The sequence below is a fragment of the Antechinus flavipes genome, chromosome 6 (assembly GCF_016432865.1).
Source record: "Antechinus flavipes isolate AdamAnt ecotype Samford, QLD, Australia chromosome 6, AdamAnt_v2, whole genome shotgun sequence".
NCBI classification, from domain to species: domain Eukaryota; kingdom Metazoa; phylum Chordata; class Mammalia; order Dasyuromorphia; family Dasyuridae; genus Antechinus; species Antechinus flavipes.
Window position 1 is genome coordinate 52014979 of NC_067403.1, and position 25193 is coordinate 52040171.

Below are 25193 nucleotides of genomic sequence, written 5' to 3' on the forward strand. Positions count from 1 at the left end.
GTAGCTAAATTCCAGAATTTAGGAGGAAATTCTGCAAGCATGAGGAAAGAAAAAATTCAAATATCAAGGATCCATAATCAGCATTACCCAAGACCTAACAGATTCTACATTAAAGGATAAGAGGGCCTGGAATATGATATTCTGGAAGGCAAAGGACTACAACCAAGAATCCCTTACATAGCAAAATTAATGGACCTTCAGTGAAATAGGAAATTATTAATCATTTCTGATGAAAAGACAAGAGCTAAACATTCCCTGAACTCAAGGAGCTCACAGAAAACTGCATCCCTCTTCAAAAGAATGTAAAAAGGTACATAAAGGGAACAATACTATTAACTAGTTTGTTACATTTTATTTAAAGACATATATCAATATATCATACTTCTTTTAAAAAAAAAGCTATTGCAAGTAGTTTCCTATGTAAATTTTCTTGTTCTTTGTACATAAAACTGTTTCTGTTAGTTCAACTTAATTAAGGATGATTTGACCTGAGTAATTGAAATAGATTGAAGAAGAAAAAAAATAAAAGTAGATATTCAATACAAGTACAAGGAAGAGATGAGGATACAAACTAAGGATAGTGAGAATAGAAAGGGATAGGCTTATTTAAGTAGAAATGTAAGGGATTAAAATGTGATTAAAAGTACAATTTGGTAGAATTCAAAAGGAAAGATATTAATTCCAACAATAGGAGCACAGAAGAATACAAAGCCAGTTTTGAAATAGAGTATGAGTTTATTCGTATATATCTAGGATGTTCTTTGAGAGTGGAGAGTAAAACATGTGTAAAAAATGATTATAACAGCTATTTTTTGTAGCAACAAAAAACTAGAAATTAAGTAGCTGCCAATCAGTTGGGAATGGCTAAATAAGTTATGTTTTGTTAATGTAATGGACTATTGTGTTACAAGAAAATGGCTGATTTCAGAAAAACCTGGAAAAACTCACATGAGCTGATGTTAAGTAAAGTGAGCAGAACCAAGAGAACATTGTACATAGTAACAAGAAGATTATGTGATGGATCAACTGTGATGGACTTGACACTTCTTAACAATGTAAGACTCGTGATAGAAAAAGCCATCCACATCCAGAGAAAACTAAGTAGACTGAATACAGAGCAAAGCAAAAAATTTTCAACTTTTTAAATTTTGTTTTGTTTTTTCTTTCTCACTGTTTTTTCCCCTTATATATGACAAAATAAAAATATGTTTTAAAAGAACTGCATATATTTAACCTATTTAGGATTACTTGTTTTTTTGAGGGGAGGGGGGAAGTGAGGGAGGAAGAAAAACTTAGAACACAAGAATCTTGCAAAAATAAATGCTGAAAAGTGTCTTTACATATATTTGTAAAAAGTAAAATATAACTAATTAAAAAAAAAAAGAGGGGGGCAGCTAGGTGGTGCAGTGGATAGAGTACTAGTCAGAAGGACTTGAGTTCAAATAAATGGCCTCAGACACTTAACACATTCTAGCTGTGTAACTCTGGACAAGTCACTTAACCCCAATTGCCTCAGCAAAAAGAAAAAAAAAAGGGGAGGGGGGGAGAATGAGGGAGGTGTCAAGAACTCAAGAGATTTTAGAGAGAGGTAGGCAGCAGGTGACAGAACCAAAGATGTGTTTTTCATCTTTGTAGAAAAGATAAAAGAAGCGATGACATGAGAAGAGTGAGACCAAAGTTATGATGATATGAAAGGAGAAACAAGCCTAGTATGGGGTCTTATAGGTATTATAGAGTATTTTAAAATATTACTATTTAATATATTATATATAATAGATATCATATAAAATGCTACATTCACCAATGAATATTTCTGTGTATAAAGCTTTACAAATTTAAGAAAATTAAAGAGTAAACTATCATTAACTTACTTGCACCAAAACATGCCTGTTCATCTCCAAAGATTTTGTTGTTTGCAGATGTTAAAACATTATTCCTTATTCTGGCTGGTCCACTTTAGAAGGAAAAAGAAAAAATTCTCAAATTCCAAGCTTTTAAAAAATGAAGTTCTCTTTCTCCAAGAACTATCATGAATTTTTTTAAAAATAAATTAAAAATCAATAGAAATAAGAGCATGACAAGGTAGTAATATTAACTTAAAAATATATTTTTATTTCCATGATTGCAATTGAATGCATATTGTATGATGATTCAGAAAAATTTGCACAATGAAAATCTCTAGATAAAAGTGTGACATGAAAAACTTAAACATGTTAAGACCAAAAAAAAGTAGTCTAAAGTTATAAATAGGCAATTTAAGAATATGAAATACTCCTATGAAAAATTCTCCCTTATTAAGAGAAATGAAAATCAAAGCACCTATGAGGTTTTTCACTTCAAACAAATCAACCTAGCAAACTTGAAAAAAGACAAGTGATATATATGTTAGAGGAAGTATGAAAGACGAAAATAGAGAAACATTTTTTAAAATATGCATTTAAATTTCATAATAGGCTATCATATCAGATAAACATCCTACTTAAGTTTAATTGTACTTCATTTGCTTTAAAACTGCCCTTCTATCTACTATAATGCATGCCTGTGCCTATTCAAGTATCTCAATATACTGAGGAGACAGATGAAGAAATTAAAGTCACATGAAAAAATGTTGTAAATCACATGATTAAAGAAAAGCAAATTAAGACAACTCTGAAGTACCACCTCATACTTATCAGATTGGTTAAGATGAAAGGAAAAGATAGTGATAAATATTAGAGGGGGGATGTGGGAAAACTGGGACACTAATGCATTGTTGGTGGAGTTGTGGACTGATCCAACCATTGTGAAGAGCACTTTGGAACTATTCCCAAAGTGCTATCAAGATGTGCATACCCTTTGATCCAACAGTGTGTCTACTGGGCCTGTATCCCAAAGAGATCTTAAAGAAGGGAAGAGGATCCATATGTGGAAAAATGTTTGTAGTGGCTTTTTTTGTAGTTGCAAGGAACTAGAAACTCAAGTAGGGGAATGACTGAATAAGTTATGGTATATGAATGTAATGGAATATTATTGTTCTATAAGAAAAGATCAGCAAGATGATTTCACAAAGGCCTAGAGAGACTTACATGAATTGAAGATAAGTGAAAAGCTGACTGAAACAGAACATTGTAAACAGCAAGATTATGTGATAATCAACAATGACAGACTTAGTTCTTCTCAGTAATGTGGTGATCCAAGACAATTCCAACAGAACTTGGGATGGAAAATGCCATCCACATTCACAGAGAGAACTATGAATGGAATAGTTTGTATATTTGCTTTTTCTGTCTCATGATTTTTTCCTCTTTTGGTTGGATTTTTCTTGTATAACATGACAAATATGAAAATATATTCAAAAGGATTGTAAATGTATGACCTATATTGGAATATTTGCTGTCTGGGAGAAAAGAAAGTAAAGACAGAGGAAGAAAAAAATTGGAACACAAAATATTATGAGAATGAATGGTGAAATTTATTTTTACATGTATTTGGAAGAATAAAATACTACTAAGGAAAAAAACACATTGTGTAGGCTATAAAAAGTTGTCAAGGGCTATGTCAATGAGAATGGGCACTAACACTAGGTTCTACTATGATGAAAAGCAGTCTTCCCAGTCTTTAAAACTACTTTTCAAGGGGAAGACTATCTAAATAAAAAAGGCCTCATCACCACTATGTTAACCACTATATAAAGCCTAAAGAGAGAAAATCTAGTAACACAAACAGTCTTCTTAGTATGAAAGCAAGAAGGAAACAGTCACACTTTCACAAATCTTATTCCATAGTGAATTATAATTTTACAATTGCACAACTGGCTAACTGTGGAATTAAAAGTTCCAACAAAAACATGTCTTCAATGAATATGACAAAAATCAGACAAGATTCTTTGAAAGATAAAAGAGCAAAGATAACTTTTGTTCAATGATCTTCAGATTATTAAGACGTAAAAGAGGGATGTTGTATGATCACCAATTATGATTAGCATTATTTGGGAGGATGTTTCAATGCACAGTCCAAATGGAAGAGACCTTGTAGAAAAGTTCCTCTAAATATTGCTATTTATGAATTACATTGTTATTAGCTCAAGCCCCAAAATTTTGCAAAGCCTCCTAATTGGATGCATAGTTACTCAAAAGATTTTAGCTACATACAAAAACTCATCAGAATAAAAAAAATCTATTAGATTGAGTTAAGAAGTTATATGGAGAAATCACCAAGCTGTTTCATATACATTTTAGAAAAATCCTACAGAACAGCAAAGATCTGCACCCAGAATTAGTGGGGGGATTTTGCCTTTCTGCCACCAGAAAGTCATATAATGCTTTTAAAGACCTTGAAACACGTGTTCTTTACAAAGTCTGAATGCTCCCTTGGTAACCATAAAAATGTCAAATGATATGGAACAAAGATCCCACTTAGTAGGTTGGACCTTCTTTGTAGGACAGATAAAAGAGATGAATAAAATCAGAATGCATAGCTCAGTAGATGCATGAATGATAGGAGCACTCACATCACTGAGTGCATAGATGCATTAAAGTATCCAGTTATGATAAAAATGAATCAACTCCAAAATGAAAAATCAAGTTGACTCTCAGATATCATCTATATCATTTTTAGATGACATAGTTTTAACTAAAACAAAATGGCACTGCCTTAAAACATTCCATGAATGCATAATTAAATAATACAAAAATTAAAAATGCATCAAAATCATATTTTCAGCTTCTCTTAAAAAAAATTAGATCCAATAAAGTTTAATATCTAAATCCCAACTTTTAAATTTAAAGAGTTGGTCACAAGTGGTTCATGTAGTCCATTTTCACTTTCTTTTGTTCATTGGGTAGGTATACTGTCTCCTCTGCCAATTTACAGCCAACTTGTCTACCTTTCAATATTTAGTCAAGTGCTAGTATTTTTTGCTAACATAGCAAAATCCAGTCACAATTCAAATTATGCAAATTCAGTCAGCCCTTCTAATGCATTTAAAAATGAAAACATAATTTTAATTTACTAAGTCAGAGAAAAGAACATATTATTGGACATTAAAGGAAAAGTCTAATTTTAATTATTTATTGACCAATACCTTTCTTCCATGTTTGAAGTCACAAAAGTTTTTGAATCTGATGTTAGCACTGCTGGTGTCAGATTATCAGTTTGATCATCACTGTTAGATCTCTTAGGGGGTTCTGCAGTACTGTGGAAATAAAAATTTTAAACTGCTTATACACATAAAATCAAACAAATATACTGTCTACAGTGAGTGACACTTTGTCACCTTACCCACTCCTTTCCTCCCTGGCAGTTAGTGTTCACTACATTCTATGATGGGCACTTTTATTCTGGCTTTAAAGATCAGAGCTGAATAACAAAGGAGTCTTGATCCCAGAATCTTCAAGGGATTTCATCTTCAAAAAGATAGAAACATTTAGAGATCTGATTTTAAACCAGGATCTGGTAAGAAATGAATTTTGGGATCTTAGAACTAACCTACACAGATAATTTTATTGTGCTTATGTAGTTCTTGAGTAGAAATGATTCAAAACCATTTTGTTGATTATCCATTAAAGTGAAGTGGCCATTTTTAAAAGGGAAACTCAATTTAGTTCAGTTTAACAAATATTTAATATTAAATACCTACAATAATAAAAGTATTATAATATACTAAAGAATGGGACATAAAATAAAAAATGAGACAGCCCCTGTTTCTTCAAGGAGTTTCTTGTCCAAAAGGATACAAACATTATGTGCACCCAAAAATAGGGGGTTGGGGAGAAGGGGAAGGGACAGAGACTTCCTTACATCGTAAGGAAGAAAAAAGGACAAGTTGTGTACAATTTTATCTCAAACTGATTTATTTCCACCAATGAGAAAACATATCTAGAGACACTAATAACGTGACCAATTCAAAACGAGTTAGTGTCAAGGTCGGGACTTGATGTCAGGTCTTCTGATTTCAAATCTAATACTGTTTCTACTACAATAGGCTAAGGGTCCATGGTCAACACACAAACTTGAATCACATCCCTTTTCTTAGTTTTTATACAATTAAAAATCACTGCCTATCAAAAATATGTTCAACTTGATTATATTTAAGAGAATGAACTTTTCAAACAACTTGTTCTTTCTGAATAATATAAAAAGCAAGTTACTAACTGCAACTTGATATTTAAGGATACCTAAGAGAAAAAAATGAGTAAAATTTATTTTAAAAAAATTTTTAACAAGTTTTCCTGAGATATTGTTAAAAATGCTTTTTATTAAAACAATTAAGTGTCTTGAATTAATGTGTTAATTCTCAAGATTATACTGGATAAAAATTATAATTGTCTTTAAAACTATATTCAAATCAATCATCTAGCTTTCTAGAAAATTATTGAATCTCAATAGGTTAGAAACCTTATGATAGAGTCATTACACTATGAATTCTATAATTCTAATTTCAGCTCTGCTACCACCTCACTCAAAGAATAAGAATAAGCTCACTTTTCCATTCTGAGTCTGTTTCCTATCTACAAAATACGTGTCTTTGACTAGATGATACTGAATAGAGTTCCAGTTAAAAAACTTTTGATTCCTTTATCAAAGGGAAATCTAGTTTCAGTTCTTCAACAGCAAAAGAAGAAGACTCAGATGAATAACCACATTTAATTTCTCCTGCTGGTCTGACTAAAAAGGATGGCAAATTGTATTATAAGCAAAAAAAATTTCATATATAACTTAAACAGAAATGTTAGAAGACTGGAAAGACTTTCAATACAATCTAGAAAAGAGGCTGTGCCTATTAGGAAAAGCTTAAACTAAGTAAAAGCCAAGCTTAGGAATTAAAAGATAACACCAGATTGGTCACAGAAAAAAATCAACACATCCTGCATATAACACAAGTATTCATATACAATTATATATACATATATAAACACACACACATATACATTTTTCCACTATAAAAAGTACTACTATATTTTTATGTTTACACACATATGTATATGTACATGTTATTAATCAATGAATATTTATTAAATGTCTATTATGTTCCACTTTTTCCTACCACAAAAAGTGCAGTTTCGTTTACACACACACACACACACACACACGTCTTTGATTTGTCTATGTTCTACCAGAAAAAGTACTTCTATAATTTCATTTTATTCATGTACACACAATTATTTTCAGCAAGTATTATTTTAATGTATCAATTTTGAGGTACATTCAAAATAAGTTTCAAAATACACTGTCAGAAACTACTAAATATGTAAAATCTTTCATTAGTCTGGGTAAAAAAACAAACAAACCAAAAATCAATAAACTTTTCCAAATAAAATAATTATGAGTTTGGGTTGAAGTCCAATACAAAGAACACATATAACTTTCTAGTGAAAGTTGTCCTTGAAATAAAAGATAAGAAAACATAACAAATATCCATAATTAAGCTACTGATGTTTTTCATGGTCTGATAAATTCATAACTGTGTCATGTTAAGTGGTGGAAGACCATATGAAGAGTCAAGAAACATTGAGTCTAAAGCTAAGCCAGTACATGCTACATGAGGACAGACAAGTTATATATCTAAGTTTCAACGTTCTTTTCTATTTCTAAGGTCAGACATAATTTTTAAATAAGTCAAATTTATAAGAATAAAAGTCATTTCTCAACTGATAAGTGGTCAAAGTATATGAATAAACAATTTTTAGATGAAATTAAACCCATTTATAGTCATATGAAAAAACGTTCTAAATCACTATTCATTAAAGACATGCAAATTAAGATAACTCTAAGTTCCACTTTACACCTTTTAAATTGGTTAAGATGATAGAAAAAGATAGTGATAAAAATGTTAAGAGGGAATGTGAGAAAACTGGGACACTAATGCATTGTTGGTAGAGTTGTGAAATGATCCAACCATTCTGAGTAGCAATCTGGAATTATACCCAAAGGGCTATCAAACTGTGCATACCCTTTGATCCAGCAATGTCTCTACTGGGCTTATATCCCGAAGAGATCTTAAAGGAAGGAATGGACCCACATGTGTAAAAATGTTTGTAGCAGCTTTTTGTGATAGCAAGAAACTGGAAACTGAGTGGATGTCCATCAGTTGGGGAATGGTTGAATAAATTATGATATATGAAGATAATGAAATATTATTGTTTTATGAGAAATGATGATCAGGGTAATTTTAGAAAAGCCTGGAAAGACCTACATAAGCTGATGCTGAGTAGAGTGAACAGTATCAGTTGAGAACATTGTACAAATAATAAGATTGTGATAATCAACTATGATAGTCTCAGCTCTTTTCAATAATGTGGTGATTCAAGGCAATTCCAATAGATTTGGGATGGAAAATACCAATCAAATCCAAAGAGAGATCAAGATTAAATATGGATCAAAGCACAGTATTTTTCATCTTTTTTTTTTCCTTTTTTTTTTTCCCCTTTTGATCTGATTTGTCTTACACAACATGACAAATACAGAATTACATTTAAAATGATTGCACGTATTTAACCTATGGCAGATTGCTTGCTATTGTGAGGGGAAAAAAATTAGAACACAAAAGTTTTACAAAAATGAATATTGAAAACTATCTTTATATATTTGAAAAAATTTAAATACTATTAAAAAAGAAATAACTTATAAGGCAAATTGCCTCAGTAAACAGAGACCTTAATATAAATCCCATCCCTGAATTTACTACTTCTGAACCTTGAGTATGTCACTTAAAGCATCACAGACCTCAATTTCCTCATCTGTAAAATAAAGGTACTTGACTAGATGAACTTTTGAGGGCTTTTCTAGTTCTAGATTCTAGATGTATGAACCTATGAGAAAAAAATTTAATTAAATGATATTTAAAATAGTAGTTCATTTCTTATACCTATATTAAAAAATTACAATTAATATAATAGACATCAGGATATCCTAGGTCCTGTCTTAGCTTTGCCCTAACATGACAAAAACAAGTTCTTTAACCTTTCTTGACCTTCATCCGGTCCTACCTATCGCACAGTATTAAACCATCAAATGAAATACTTGGACATGAACATGTTTAAAAATGCTAAAATGAAAATACCTGTGAACTCTGAAGAACACATTAAGGTTATATCAAATAATTTAAATGTACTTTTTGCTGAAAGAGGAAAAAAATGGTAAATTGTATCAGACCAATTCTAAGAAACATTATAAATAATGGATTAGTACCTAGAACAGAGGTTTTTCTTTCCTGGAGTTTCTTTCAATGAACCTTCTTGTTCATCCAATTTGGGAATTGTAAGGGCTATATCACAATTTTCATCACTTGAATACGATAATTTCTTTCTTTTTTTTTTGTTTAGAATGGATGCTTTTTTTGGCTTGGCACAAACAGGTGATTCCTGTTGTTTGAGTGGAATAGTTTCTTTCTCCAAAGTCTTGATAGGTATCTTCTTTGGTTCTTTAGATGGTTTTTTTTTTTTTTTAAGGCTTACTGGTGAGTCTAAAGTAGGACTGTAAGGCATACCTAAAAAATTCAGTGGTAATCTAAAATTAATAAACTGTTTGTCAACACTAACAAAAATTGTTTACATTTATACATAAACACTTTATAGTATTTTGTAGTACTCTACACTGCAAATGAATTGAGATAAGAATAGGATAATCATTCTGAAGTCACGTGGTGCAAGTTCTATTTGTGCTTTCTCCTCATAACATGCAGTTGGACAAATCTCTAAGAACTTTAATTTCAGTATTACCTGTTATTGGAAATGTTATTCCCTACCTTATCTATTTCACATATTAGTTGTATGGATCAAAGAAACTAATGATCTATGAAAGGATCTCTTTCCTTTGAAAGGACTCTTTGATAGGAAAAAGACTCTGAAAATAATAAAATACTATCCAAATATTCAATTCAAATTATTTCTTAAATATTTACTGGATGCACAGAACTGTGATAAGCTAGACTCTCATTGTTAGTTTATTACTCATGCACCTCAAAAAAATATGAAAAAAAATTTGCTCTTCAATTTTAAAATGTCATTTAAAAAAAAAAAAGCCAAAGTTTCAACCAAAAAGGGTGGGGTGGGGTGGGGAAAGGAAATTAAATAGTCCAATTTCACTACAACTACAACTTCAGTATTACTACTGGGTTCTTCATGGTACCCATGGTACTAGAACATTTGTTCATCCAGCTGCCATGAGGAAAAAATTTTTAGGAAATGTAGGGGTAGGACAATGAACCTACCAAGGAAGCATGGAGAGCTCCAGTTACAGAAGAAAAAAACAAGGTTTCTCCCCCTTCTCTACTAATCGTATTACTCAGTTTCAAAGTTCTCAAATGACATCTTCCTTCTAATTCTAAATCAAATGTCAGATCCCTTCTAAAGTTAAACTGGAAAGGTTACCTTAACCTTGTACATATGGCCATCATAGTGAACATTTTATCTTCATATAACATTTTTATTTTCACTATTTAGATAATCAACATAAATAAAAAACCAATAAAACTAGGCAAATAATAAAAGCTTTCAAGACAATTCTGATCATTGTAATTTTTGTGTAATTAAGTCTTATTTCTCCAACTAAACTAAATGCTATTTCAGGAACAAAAATTTATTCTTTTTCTTTATATCTTTATATCCTAACAAGGCATAGCAAGCATTCATACCATATTTGTTCACTTCAGTTCAGTAGCTATAATTTTTTTTTTTTAAATAACGAGTGGAAAAGTTAAGATGACTAAGCCCTTATATTTATATCCATAGATTTGAGGGACTAGATCCACTAAATAAACTGCCTAAAGAATTATGGACAAAGGTTCTTAATACTATTCAGGAAACAGCAACAAAAACATATCAAAGAAAAAGAAGAGTAAGAAAGCAAGTTGGATTATTTGATGAGGCTTTACAAATAGTTAAGAAAGGCAAAGAATAAAGGGGAAAGATAAACGCAATTGAATACAAAATTGCCGAGCAAGAAAAGATAAGGAGATTTTCTTAAATGAGCAGTGCAAAGAAATAGAAGAAAACAATAAAAACAAATGGGAAAAACATGAGAGTTCTTCAGGACAAATGGAGATATCAAGAATGTTTTCTGTAAAATAGAAACAATAAAAAACAAAAATAGAAGAGATTTAACAACTATAAGAGTTTAAGAAGAGGTGGCAAGAATATACAGAAAAACTATATAAGACTGACCTTTATATCAGTGATAAGCACCATGGTACGGTTACTGCCCTAGAGCCATACATAGTAGAGAATGAAGTCAAGTAGGCTTTAGGAAGCATTGCAAACAAGAGAGGTTAATGGAAATGAAAGAAGTCTAGTCAAATCATTTAAAATTCTAAAAAGATGATGCTGTTTAAAGTGTTGCAACCTAACATACCAACAAATTTTGAAAACTCAACAGTGGCCACTGGATTGGAAAATGCCAGTTTGCATGTCAATCTTAAAGAAGGATAATGTTAAAGAAAGTTCAAACTATTCAACAACTGCCTTCATGTCACATGCAGGCTAGGTTATGGTTAAGATTCTACAAGCTAGGCTTCATTAAAATACAAATCAAGAAAATACCAAAATGCAGTCAAGTTTTGAAATGGCATAGGAACTAAAAAGACCAAATTGCCAACATCCACTGGGTTATGGAGAAAACAAGGGAATTCCTGAAAAATATTTCCTTCTGCTTCATTGACTACATTAAAGCCTTTTACTGTATATCACAATAAAATGAGGTTTAAATGAGATCTAAAAAAGATGGGAGTACCAAATTAAATTACTGAACTCCTGATGAACATGTATTCAGCTCTAAAAAAGCAATAGTCAGAACCAAAAAGAGAACAACTGGTTGATTCAAGATTAAGAAAGGATAACAATAAGTTTGTTACACCTTATTTAACTATAATTATACACAGAGTACATTATGTAAAATGTCAGACTGGATGAATCAAAAGCCAGAATTGAGAACTGATAGTAGAAATATTCACAATCTTAGATACACAGACAATACTACTCTGGTAATAGAGTATAAAAAAGAATTAAGAAACCTCTTTATGAAGGTGAAAGAGAACAGTGCAAAAGATGGCTAGAAGCTTAACATTAAAAAAAAATCTAAAACCATGTTCTCTGTACCATTGCTTTCTGCTAAATAGAGGGAGAAGAAATAGAAGAATCTCAGATTTTTCTATTCTTGATTTCAAAGATTCTTGAAGACAACTGACTGTAGCCATGAAATTAAGATGCTTGTTCTTTAAAAGGAAAGATATGACAAATCTGGTCAGAACACTATAAAGCAGACATAGCACCTTTCCGATTGAGGTCCCATGGCTCAAATTGTTTTTTTCAGTAGTTATATGACTGAGAGTTGGTCTGTGAGGAAATATGAGAGTTGCAGAATTGATGCTTTTGAATTGTGGTGCTGGGAAAGAGTTTAGAGACTCCCCTAGACAACAGCAAGGAGACCAAATCAGTTAATGCTTAAGGAAATAAATTCTGACTATTCACTGGAGCTTAAATATTATAGTCATATAAGACAATTCACTTAAAAAATTCGATGCTGGGGAAAATTAAGGTTAACAGAAGAGGACAGGCAAAAGATGTCACAGAAACAATGAATATGAACTTGGCCAGACTGGAAGATGGTGAAGGACAGAAAGATGGGAAACTGAAAAGTGATATCCCACTACAATCACTAGAATTAATACTTCTGAATTAGATTTAGATTTGATTGTATAGGCCCTGATAATAGATTTTATAGTAGTTTAATTTTCCTATCCCTATGAGTACAATCTGAACTTGAACTATCTTGACTCAAAAAGGAAAGAGGTGTGAATAAGGAATATAAACTGACTTGCTCATAAACTATTTTGCCGATAACGGGCCACTTTGGTGTTGAGGGGGTGCCTGACATAGGACTGTCCAGAGCATATTAGTCAATTTTGTGTTTTTCCCATTGTCATGGGATCCCTTTTGTCAAACAGGCCAAATGTAAGCCTGCCCTTTACCTCTGCTATACAGCAATTACAGCCTTAGTTTAGTTTTTAATGCAAAAGTATTTTTCATACCAAGTTATAACAACTTGTTACCTTTTAAGAGGAACTATGGACCCCATTTATTGGCCATTGTTAGCCTTGCCAATAACCTGATTGTGCTCGGAATTTTATTCCTCTTTTTCTCTTTAATGCAGTTTTTTTTTTTTTTTTTTCCAACAAGAGCCTGACAGGCTATCGTTCATGGGATCACAAAGAATCAGACATAATTAAACAAGAAAAATGTGCCAGGTATTGCGCTAAGCACTGGAGATACAAAGAAAGATAAAAGATAGCATCAGCTCCTAAGAATTCACAATGTAATGGGGAATGACATATATACAAATAAATTGGAAATAATCAACAGAAGAAAGGTACAATAATTAAGAAGGATCATTAAAGATTCATTGTAGAAGATAAGATTTTTAGCTAGGACTTGAAGGAAGCCAAGAAAACCAGGAAAGCCCAGGAGGTACAAATAAGAAGGAACAGCATTCTAAGTATGGAGGCAGCCAATGAAAAAAAGGCCCATTTGTCAATAGATTCAGTGCCTTTTTCAAGGGAAATCAAGGAGGTTATTGTCAGCAAATATGGGGGAGGGAGGGGAGGAGGGAGAGGAGGAGAAAGGCAGTAAAGTAAGTAGTTAAGACAGTTGGAAAGGGAGACAGACAGTAGGGTATGGTGGTTGGTGGAAGGAGAGTAGATTATAAAGAACTCTAAATGTCAGGGGATTTAAATTTGCTTCCTGGTGTCACATAGTGCTATTAAGAGTCCTCTTATACAAAGGCAAGAACTAGGGAGAAGAGAAAATAGTAAATAAGGAAGTAATTTACTAAGGGGAAAGGATGATTTTATGTGGCCATTAGACAATAGTCACAATGAGAGTAAAAAATTGTGATATAATTTCAGATGAGAAACTGCTGTATGGTTCAGAAATGGTGAGGGAGTCACCATTTAATAAAAAAAAAAGCTGGACCCAAAGAGATACTAAAGAAAGGAAAGGGACCTGTATGTGCCAAAATGTTTGTGGCAGCCCTGTTTGTAGTAGCTAGAAGCTGGAAAATGAATGGATGCCCATCAATTGGAGAATGGTTGAGTAAATTGTGGTATATGAATGTTATGGAATATTACTGTTCTGTAAGGAATGATCATCAGGATGAATACAGAGAGGACTGGCGAGACTTACATGAACTGATGCTGAGTGAAATGAGCAGAACCAGGAGATCATTATATACCTCAACAACGACACTGTTTGAGGATGTATTCTGATGGAAGTGGACCTCTTCGATAAAGAGAGCCTTAATTGATCAAAGATGGACAGAAGCAGCTACACCCAGAGAAAGAACACTGGGAAATGAATATAAACTGCTTGCATTTTTGTTTTTCTTCTTGGGTTATTTATACCTTCTGAATTCAATTCTCCCTGTGCAACAAGAAAACTGTTCGGTTCTGCACACATATATTGTATCTAGGATATACTGCAACCCATTCAACATGTAAAGGACTGCTTGCCATCTGGGGGAAGGGGTGGAGGGAGGGAGGGGAAAAATCGGAACAGAAGTGAATGCAAGGGATAATGCTGTAAAAAATTACCCTGGCATGCGTTCTATCAATAAAAAGTTATTTAAAAAAAAAAAAAAAAGCTGGAAATATTTCTAGAAGCAAAGCAAAGTTTATTATGCATTCTCACGAGAAGGGCATCCCAACATGGAGCAAACAGTTTAAGAGAAGAAGAAGCACCTTCTGGGGCAGGGTTAACACTTTTAATCCCTAATGCAAATACCCCCTCCCACCACTGACCCTCATATGCCCATTGGCTGAGGACCTTACATTCTAAACGTGGGAACTACCCAAGAAGTTGAATTTGACCAATAAGTACATAGTTGCCCATATATGACTGAAATAGGGAGAAACTGATGACATAGAAGGATAGCAGGAGGGGACTTAGGCATGCCCCTGACTCAATCTTCAAAGTCCTTCAGGCCTACGCAAACTCTGAAGTAGATGAAGCCTTACTCGATTTTTACAACTGTCTTGAAAGATCTCACCTCATCTCGTTCACTGCTAAGTAATGTTAAAAAGGACAAATATGGGAGCAGCAATTAGGAACAAGAGGTGTTATATCTCTTTCTCCAAGATTAATGTATTAAAAGGTTATAAGAAACAATAGAGTGTGAATTGGAGAACATGGACAGGAGTGCAGGGTCATTTTGCAAGAAACCAAGTCTGAAGGAGTACAAGCAGATAAAAGCAACACAAAAGGAACAAAGTCAGAATAGAAGAGACTTTGCTCATTATGAAATGGGAATACTTACTCTGTTCTGTTGTAACTACCCACCAATTAGACGGACGCTTAGAAATTCTCTGACTTCTAGTAATAGTGAACTTTTGAGATTGGTTTTGTTTCAGAGTAATTTCTCTCTTCACAGACATTTGTTGGTTTTTAGATCTTATCTTTAGTCCTTTTTTCTGAATTTGTTGAGAAGCTTCATTATATTTTTTTTCTTCTCCTGAAATCAAAAAGCATGATAAAGTAATTCTTACTCAGGACATGCAAAACTTTCTAAAACCAATGCTTAAGTTTTGATTTTGTCTTCATAAAAGAGAATTAAATTTTCTGTAAAATTCTCAATTATTCAAATTTAATGACAAATGTTAGCATTTCATATTTGGGGAAAAAATCATGCTGATAACAAACATTTAATTCCAAGTCATTTAAAAAAAATTAAGTTTTTTTGCTTAACGTTTAAGTTTACTTAACACTTTTAAGGAAATTAGGAGAGAATTTTTTGTTTTTAAGAGCAAAGTCTTGTTCAATTTTAGACAGGTAAGATATGAAGTGATTTTTTTCAATTTGCACTTACTTCTATGTGTATATTCAGTGTTTAGCACAGTGTTTTTTATATATAAGTATTAAATTTTTTTATTCATTCAATTAAGACAGGTTCAGATTGAGAAAAAATAAAATTAATGAATGGTGACAACTAGAGAAAAGGAAAACAATGATTGGCAGCATAAGTGGACAATAATTATAAAGTTTTAAAATCAACTAATTAAAAAAATACCACTTAATGTAAGACAATTAAGAAACCAGAGGACTTTAAGTGACATACACACACATATGTAAAAAGGATAATCTTCAGCTATATCATTTTAGCTGATAAAAACCAAAGAGAAAGAAACATCATTCTATTTTAAAGCTTACTTATAATCTAGAATTTGTATGTAATGAAAAAACAAGAAGAGATGGAACATAAAAACCTACCAAAAATTTTAAAAAGTATTTAATAAGTTCTTATTATGTAGCTAACATCATATATATTCTAGGTCCTTCAGGATATAAAATTTTTTTTTAAACAAACTCTGCTTGCTCATAAGAATCTTACAATCTAGTTGAGATGATATACACATGAAACAAGTAAAAAGATTCACACCCAAAAATTATTCATTGATGACAAAATAATAGGTATAGCATACACAAAACATCTGCAGGATTAAACTGCATGCTATAAATACAAAAGAAGTTAGAAGATAATCAATATATAACACAGTCACCACTTTGATGAAAGAGTTGGGGAACTTGGTTAAAAGACAAAAGTAAAACTAGGAACTTGAATTTGGGGGATTCCAAAGTCACTGGCATAGAAGTAATAATAAATACCACGGATCTAAGATGACGATGAATAAAAAGAACAGAGTAGACACAAATAACATTTACACAGCTAGAAATATGGAGAAAGGTTGATTTGGCAATGGACCAAAATGGCAATGACATAGATAAAAGGATGATAGAGAAGGAAAACCTAGACATGACAAATTACTGATTTAATTAACCATTCAAATTACTACATAAGGAACTATCTGCATTTTAGTTTTTCTTCCCGGGTTATTTATACCTTCTGAATCCAATTCTCCCTATGCAACAAGAGAACTGTTCGGTTCTGCAAACATATATTGTATCTAGGATATATTGCAACATATCCAACATATAAAGGACTGCTTGCCATCTAGGGGAGGGGGTGGAGGGAGGGAGGGGGAAAAAAAAATCGGAAAAGAAACGAGTGCAAGGAATAATGTTGTCAATATAAAGTAATCATTAAATAAAAAATAAAAAGAAAAAAAAAAAACAAATTACTACATAAGGATTAGAAGCAACAAAAGGCTAATTAAGAATCTTAGTGCCAACGAGTATGGAAAGATAAAGGGAATTTTCCAGTTATCTCAAAGATCATTTTATCACTAATTTAGAACTAGAAGACAATATAGGCCATCTTTAACAAGTTTGTAATTTTATGAATGAGAAAAATAAAGTGAAGATGTTAAGAGACTTGCCCAAGATCACCTAACAAGTGACAGGCAAATTGTGCTTCTGTCAGTGGCAACCAAAAATAAATAAATAGAAAGGAAATATCCACAATTTGCAAGGAACTAGATAGTAGGGAAACAAAAACAAAAAATAAAAAACAGTACCTACCCTCAAGAAGTTTAAATGCTGTCAAGATATTAGGACACACCCAGTTTCCCAGAGGTAAGGCCCAGCAAGCAGGCAGTGCCCTGAGCCTGGCATAACAATAACCCTTTGTCTTCTGGATGATCTCATCCTCTGGCAAAGCACCAGGTATTCACTGACTGACTTATGATTTTCACATTAATCAAGAACTGGGAGGATTTGCTGGGGCTCTCCTTATTTCCCAGGAATCTCAGAGCCAGAAGCCTAAAGCCACATCTCCTGACAAATTCACAATCCTGGAACTACCAAGTGAACTGAACCAGATACTGCATTCCCAATGCTATCGCACTAGCTTCTGGTCCCACCCTGCTAACTCCGGTTGGATACTTCACTGGGTATGACTTGAGACAATCACTATTCCCTCAGGCCACCTTGGAACTGTTTACTGAAAACCTAAGAAGGATGTGTAGTGGTCCTTCTGCTCCTATGTGGTTTTCTAGAGATAAGCCCTGACCCTGTGCCCTCTGTTAAAGTCCCTCATCAGCAGGACTTTCCCTAGCAAGATTGTCTTCACTTTGAAATTCAACTCAATTGATTCCTGACTCGCCTGTCTCTGGCTTGCTTTGTTTGACAGAGAGAAGAGGAAGGCACTAAAACAAGCAGCTGGGGTGGGAGTGGGAGAGTGGTGATAACAGGAAAGCCTTCATGTACAAGAAAAATAACAATAGCTAAACTTTGAAAATAAGTAGGGATTCTAAGTTGCAGCCAACAAAGAAATGTATTCCAGAAAAGATGGAAATTCAGGAGAGGCCAAGTTGATGGGAGATAAGAATGTCCTATGTGAACAGCAGCATGAAAGCCAGCTCAGCTGTACCACAGAATGGATAAAGGAGAAGAATATTATATAAAGCTGAAAATGTAGGCTGAAAACTTTCAGCCAAAAGAGCTGCCAGGAGGTTCAAGGAGGAAAGTGACTTGGTCAAGCTATCCCAAAGCCAAGATTTTAAATCAAGCCCTTTTACTCCCAATCTATTGCCTTTCTATTGTATTATGATCCCTTTCATTCACACTGAAAAGGCTTTATCAATTGCTTTTCAGTACTCTAATTCAGTTCCTGTTGGACAAAGTGTGATTATACTTTCATCCTTCCAGTTTCCCCACCCTATGTAATCAAACACTTACCAGCAGCAGACAGTTTTTGCTTTGTAGAGTGACAAGATTCTGCTCTTTCTTCCTGTTGTCCCAAACTTTGGTCAGATGCGCTTTGTAATTTGTCATGATTCGTTTGTGATACATTAAATCTTTTCTGATGCTTCCCACCTACTTTATGCTTATATACTCCATTTTGGCATTTTCTCAACTTTCTCCTTTCTGTAGTTTGTGTTTTCTCCATTGAGTTAGTTTGGGATTTAGTAGTTCTTAAGGCAATATCCACTTTGGCAATATTTTGCTCACTGTGGAAACTATCTTGGTTTTCTTCAGCAAAATTAACTAGACCTTCATCAAATTGTCTATTATCTAATTGGTCCACACATTTTTCACTCTGATGTTGCACAACAGTCTTTTTCTTTTCAAAAAATTGTTCCGTTTCCTCAGAATATAGTGTATGTCTTGTGGATTTTGAAGCATTTCCCATTTCAGGAGATAATTTTTTTCTTTTAGAATGTGATTTCTCCACTGCATGAGCTTTATGTTTTATGGATTTTGAGATCTTCTTTCCAACAGTAAAATCTGAAATTCCATTCTCTGTATCAGGATGTTTATCACTTGCTGTGTTGCAATTTCCTCCTTGCTGTTGCTCTATCCTTGCCTTTTTTCTTTCTGGGTCCTGGAAACTCTCCACAGGGGCTGCCTTGCTTTGTTTGATAGACTTGCTATTCTTGTTAGGTATTAAAATCCAATCTTGAGAGACAGAGCAATCTGATTCATCGATTATAAATTCATCATTTGATAATTCTAAGTCATTTGGAGGGGGGGAAGGAGAATAGGTCTTTGGTGGTGACACACGCCTAAGGACAGAACTAAGAAGGAACACTGTCATATTAAACAAGTTTAAATACGAAACAAACAACCCCCCACTAAACTGTATCAGAAAGATTATATATTATCAACACAAAACTTACCTAATCTTTTTAGCATCAGGTCAAAAGTCACCTCTCACATGCTCTCTGACCCGCCCTATCACTACATCCTCATTAGTCAAAAATTGTTCTCTTCAGGTCTCATAAAGCATCTTTTAATATATCTTATGTATTTATAAACCATTCTGATTAATAACTAGAAATAACAAGGGAGAGGGTAAGGGAGGCTTGTAAAGGAGATGAGACTTTAGCTGACCTTTGAAAAAAAAGATAAGAGTTTACTTTTGCTCCCTTAAGGATCAACATTTATTAAATATATTTTAGAACATGTTCGGTAATTATGGAAAGAGCTCCACTGTTAATCGAATAGTTCTATCTTTGACACTTAACTACTTGTATACCCTGACCATTCTGAGCCTGCTTTTTTCCTTTGAGGAGACTATATCTATTTCCTCCTGAGGAGTGAAGCTCAAGAAAGACAAAGTATTTTATCACCATAAGGCATTGTCTGTGAATATAAGTTATTAAGAATATTTTATTGAGGCAAGGGCTAGAGATCTTAAAAGCAAAGTCCTAACTTGGTCAGATGGGATCAGAAAATAACTACTATGACAGATAGGAACTCTTAAGAAGTAAGAATGAAGAGGGAAGGCATTCCAGATAAGAGGATAGCCTGTACAAAGGCACAGAGGTGAGTAATAAAATGAACACAGCATGTAGTGTAAGCAATTAGGGTAGTTTAGATAAAACAAAGTATATATGGTAGAATAATGTGAAATTGAATTTGGAAAAATGGGCTAGAGGCAAACTATGAAGGTTTTTAAATGTCAAAGACTTTTATTTTATCCTAAAAGGCAACAGGGAAACATAGAAATGACATAGTCAAATCTGTATTTTAATAATGTGGAATATGGGAACGAAGAGACTAGAAACTAAGGTTACCATATGGTTAGCTATTTTTTTAAGCATTCCTATCCCTCCATCCAATTCATAATGGAAGAAATATTAATTATATTCAAATATCCAGAAATTTTGGGAACTTTGTGCCAAGAGAAGAGCTGCTAAAAATTTCTTGCTCTACTTTAATGATCCTTATGTCCTTTGAGAGACAGACTACCAAAAACCAGGAAATTCTACTGGAGATCTGATTCTCATCAACAAGGAAAAGTTAGTATGTGAAGGTTAAAATGATGGAAACTGAATGGGAAATAATCACCCCATGTTAACAGATGTGACAGCAAAGTTGCAGACAATTTGACATGAACTCTAAGTTTCAAAAGGTTAAGAGAAAGATGAAGTTTCATGTCCTAAAATTCAATAATGGAAGTTTTTAAGTAAAAAGGAAATTATTCTAATCAAGGCATGATCCAAGGGAAATGAAAACCATATTCAGGGTCAAGAGACCTTGTTTTATATACTGTCTCAGAAACTTACTAGCTGCTTCACCTGCACTTATTCATTTAACACCTCAGGAATTCAACTGTTTTATCTATTAAATGAGATTGATTCACTAAATCATTGTATTGAGGCAAAAAACAAAAAACAAACTTTATGACCCTAGGCTGAGAATAGTTTTTATTGAGGATGTGTGGTTTGAGCAATTAGGATGGCATGGGACAGAATTAATACGATTTTAAGAGATGTAGTAGCAAATGGGCAAAGAGAAGATGGCAGGAAGAAAAAAAAAAAAAAGGCACATCAATTATGGTATTTTTATGTAAGATAAGTAGGCAACCAGGCAGAAAAAGGCCAGCTGTGTCTTGAATTCAATCAGGAAGCTCAGAAGAGCATCTTTCAGTACTGAAATAAATTGAAAATATTGTTGAACTACTGCCAGTGATCACTTTACTATAGAGAATTAGACAAATACAGAATTATAAAAAGAAAAATAGTGTCCCAATTTCCAAAAAATGGGAGAACGTAATTCTCAAATGATAAATCAATGAATTTAATTTTTAATCTTGGCAAAATGCTAGAACATGTTGCTAAAAAGTTAGTGAATACTTAGAAAAGCAGTGATTACAAAGAATTCTTTGTATTACCCTGGCTTTATCAAGAATAAGTTAAATTATGCTATTTCTATTTCTTTTATTAAACTGGTAAATCAAAGGAACAGATTTTATTATAATATTTGCTTAAGTTTTTCTTGCTTAAAATTTCTTAAAATTATATGATGGAAAGATACAGGCTCTAGATAAAAATATAGCTGATAGATTCAGAACTGCTGACGCAAAAAATAGTTGTTAATGTTTCAAAATCAAGTTGGAAGAAGGTTGCTAGTGTAGTATCCTAGTGATGTTTGGATGCTATACCTATAATGTTAAATTAAACTCATTTTAGTACCTTATTGCATACTATTTTATGCAAAGTTTCAAGTCTTGTCTCCCCAGTATTATTAACGACTGAGAAAGTGGGGGAACATTGACCATGTCATCCATCTTTTGTAGTCTCCACAAGATCTAAAAACAGTAGTTTAAAAAAAAAAAAAGTAGGTACTCAAAAATACTTGCTGAATTGAATACAGGAATTTGGTTCTCTTAGGCAAGTAGAAAGTTTCTCCTAAAATGTTTGTGCTATAAATTCACAGCATAAACCATTTTTTATGAAAAATGTTAAAACTCACGCTAATCCAAGTTTAAATTATGAAAACAAAATTTAGAATTTCACAAATCAAAATAGGTTTTTTCCCCCAATTCATAGCTTTAAGTAACTCCAAAAATAACCATTTGTAAAATCAGATATTAAGCATCAAAGGACTAATTTTAATAAACAGATAAAAATGCTTTAAAAAAATATATATATATATAACTGTAACCTACTTAATTGGAGAAATCTCACATATATGTGACTCTATAAATTATAAATTCATATTATGTAACTTCCTTAACTGACCCCCTAACTCATCCTTGCTTCCTACCCCTCCTCCTCAAGTTTTCCGTATCTCCCAGACCTCCTCTTCCCCATCTCAGTTGAGAAACCTTCATACATCCTACCATCCTATCAAGCTATCATACCATCTCTTTTTTACATCTTATAAAGCCTCCTTCTCCACTTGCTGCTTCTACCTCTCTCCCTCACTTCCCAATACTTTGTGCCTGGTTTCATGACTAAAACTGCTCTCTTCCAAAGCAATAATGATCTTTTTAATTGCTAAATGTAAGGGTCTTTTCTCAGTCTTTCTCCAACTTGACTTCCATGCAGCACTGCTGATCAAGTTCTCTACCTAGAGATTCTCATTTCTCTTGGGAATCCCTCCTGATTATTCTCCTAGCTTTCTGCTGTCCCCTGTCCTTTTCAGGCTCACCAACTGAAGTCCATCACCACCCTGGTCATTCCCCGGGTTTTGGGACAGAACTTCTTTTCCCTTTCCATTCTCTCAATAACCTCATAAGCTCCTCTGTTTTTCTCATTCCCATGCCTATTAAATACAGATTGCTTTATCTAAGCCCATTTAAGCTGCAATCCTAGATGACTTGCCTCCTGAAGATTTCAGAGTGGCTAAGTCAGAGACAATTCAGATTCAACATTTAATTTTAAAATGTATTATCTTTCTGCCCCAAACCCACCCCCTTTCTGGGAAAGGCACCATCATGGTGCCAATTACTAAAGTTCATAACCCAGTCACCCTCTCCTAAACTCTCTACTTCCCTACACCCCACATATTCAATCAGGTGTCAGATTTTGTTGCTTTTACTTCAACATTTTTCATATATATAACACCTCCCCGCCCTTTCTCTTTACTCAAAAGACTCTCATCATCTCTTAACTAGGTTGGTTTAATAAGTCTTTCCTTGTCTTTTCACTTGACAGAGCTCACCACAAAAGCAATTCCATCAGTACGAATCTAATCATATTATCCCAACTCAAACAACTCTAAGAGACCCCATTTATTGCAAGTTCTTAACCTAGGGTTCATGATTTTAAAGCTATTTTCATAACTATTTCTTTTGTAATCTTATGTATTTTAATTTACCCAGTTAATAAAAAATACATTTCGGAGAAAGGCTTCACAGACTTCATTATATTGCCAAAAGAGTTCATGACACAAAAAAGGTGAAGATCCAGTGGTGCATAGGATCAAACTGGCCTTTTCTCTCTGTTTCCCATATATAACACTCCTCTCAGCCAACTCTCTCAGCATTGTTTTTCAATATATGGAAACAACTGCTTCATTAGTTCTACCTCTCGTCATATAACCTTCTACATGAATCCTTTCTTGATGTCCCTCTATCACTAGAGCCCTTTCTTCCAACTACTTTGTATTTAATTACTTGGTATTTGTTTGTATGTTTTCTTATTATATTTTATATTTACTTATGAATATACGGACATAAGACAAATATAGATATATAACTGTTGTGAAAGCTCCTTACAAAGCTGGGTTTTATTCTCTGCATTTCTAAGTGACTAGCACAGTCCTGATACACAACAGTTTAAAAAATGCTAGATGGCACAATGTATAGAGCATCAATCCTGAAATCAGGAGGACCTAAGTTCAAATTTGGCTTTATACATTCACTAGCTGTATGACTTTGGGCAAGGTATTTAACCTAACTGCCTCCCTCCCACCCCTGGAAAAATCAAGCCAAACCAAAATATACTTACTAATTAAAAGCACCAAATATGGGGATTACTACAGGGAATAAAGATATACTCCAAAAGATCTTGCCTTTTGAATATAATATTAAGAAACAAAAATATTTAAAAGAATTTGTTAAATATCTATTAACTAAATTATTCATATCCAGCAATCTCACTAGTTGACATATATCCCAACAAGGTCAAATGAAGAAATGAAAGGTTTATATTTTTTGTGGAAGCAAAAAACAAAACAACAACAACAACAACAAAATAAAGTGAGTTCACTAAAAAAAATTGCCATATAAGTTAATATAACACTCCATTAAACATGAAAAGGATTTATGGGATCTGAAATTTCAATAAGTAAGCCATCTAGTAACATTATTACTAGGAACTACTTTATTACATATTTGTTTTTGCAGGCAATTGGGATTAAGTGACTTGCTCAGTCACACAGCTAGGAAGTGTTAAGTATCTGAGGCAGGATTTGAACTCAGGTCCTCCAGACTCCAGAGCTCTATCTATTGTACCATCTAGCCGCCCCTATTTTAGTATTTATTTAGGCACTATTTCTATCTACATAAATAAAGGGCAGAAGGAAGGATTCATAGATATGAAAATGTGGTCAGTAGACTTTCTTAACAAAGAACTGAAAACAAAGTATGTGGTCTTTTTTATTAACAAAGAAATAAAATGTGACTATCAATTAGAAAAGATTCAGAGAAATATGAAAAAATGAAGATTTACATAAACTGATGCATAGTGAAGTTAGAAGAAATAGATTAATTTATGTGACAACACTAAAACTTTTTTTGAAAAACAATTTTCAAATCTGATCAATACAATCAATATATATACTTCAGAGGACTTCAGAAGAAGTCCATCTTTTGACAGAAAAATGATGAACTAATGATATAAAAAAATGACCAATTTGTAAATGATCTTGACATTCTATATTCTTTGCATATAGAAATGTTCACATCTGCAATATTTGTCAACTTGAAAATTAAAAACAAATACAGAACCAAAACAACAAAATACAAAATGGCTTACAACCATGTAAATTTTTTCAGTTGCTAAAAGATAGCTGAGTTCTATGTAATGGAAAACCACT

General features: G+C 33.0%; 1 protein-coding gene across 4 annotated transcripts in view; it reads right to left on the reverse strand.

The window, feature by feature from the left end:
• The window catches only part of CENPC (centromere protein C), a 53529-nt gene that overhangs the window by 15790 nt on the left and 12546 nt on the right, over positions 1-25193 (reverse strand). For all 4 annotated transcript variants that reach the window (XM_051964110.1, XM_051964108.1, XM_051964109.1 and 1 more), the window contains exons 8-12: positions 18600-19438; positions 15283-15477; positions 9169-9466; positions 5063-5173; positions 1872-1954 (exon numbers count right to left, since the gene is read on the reverse strand). In XM_051964110.1, coding sequence (XP_051820070.1) covers positions 1872-1954; positions 5063-5173; positions 9169-9466; positions 15283-15477; positions 18600-19438 — 1526 coding nt within the window. The remainder of the gene's footprint in view (positions 1-1871; positions 1955-5062; positions 5174-9168; positions 9467-15282; positions 15478-18599; positions 19439-25193) is intronic.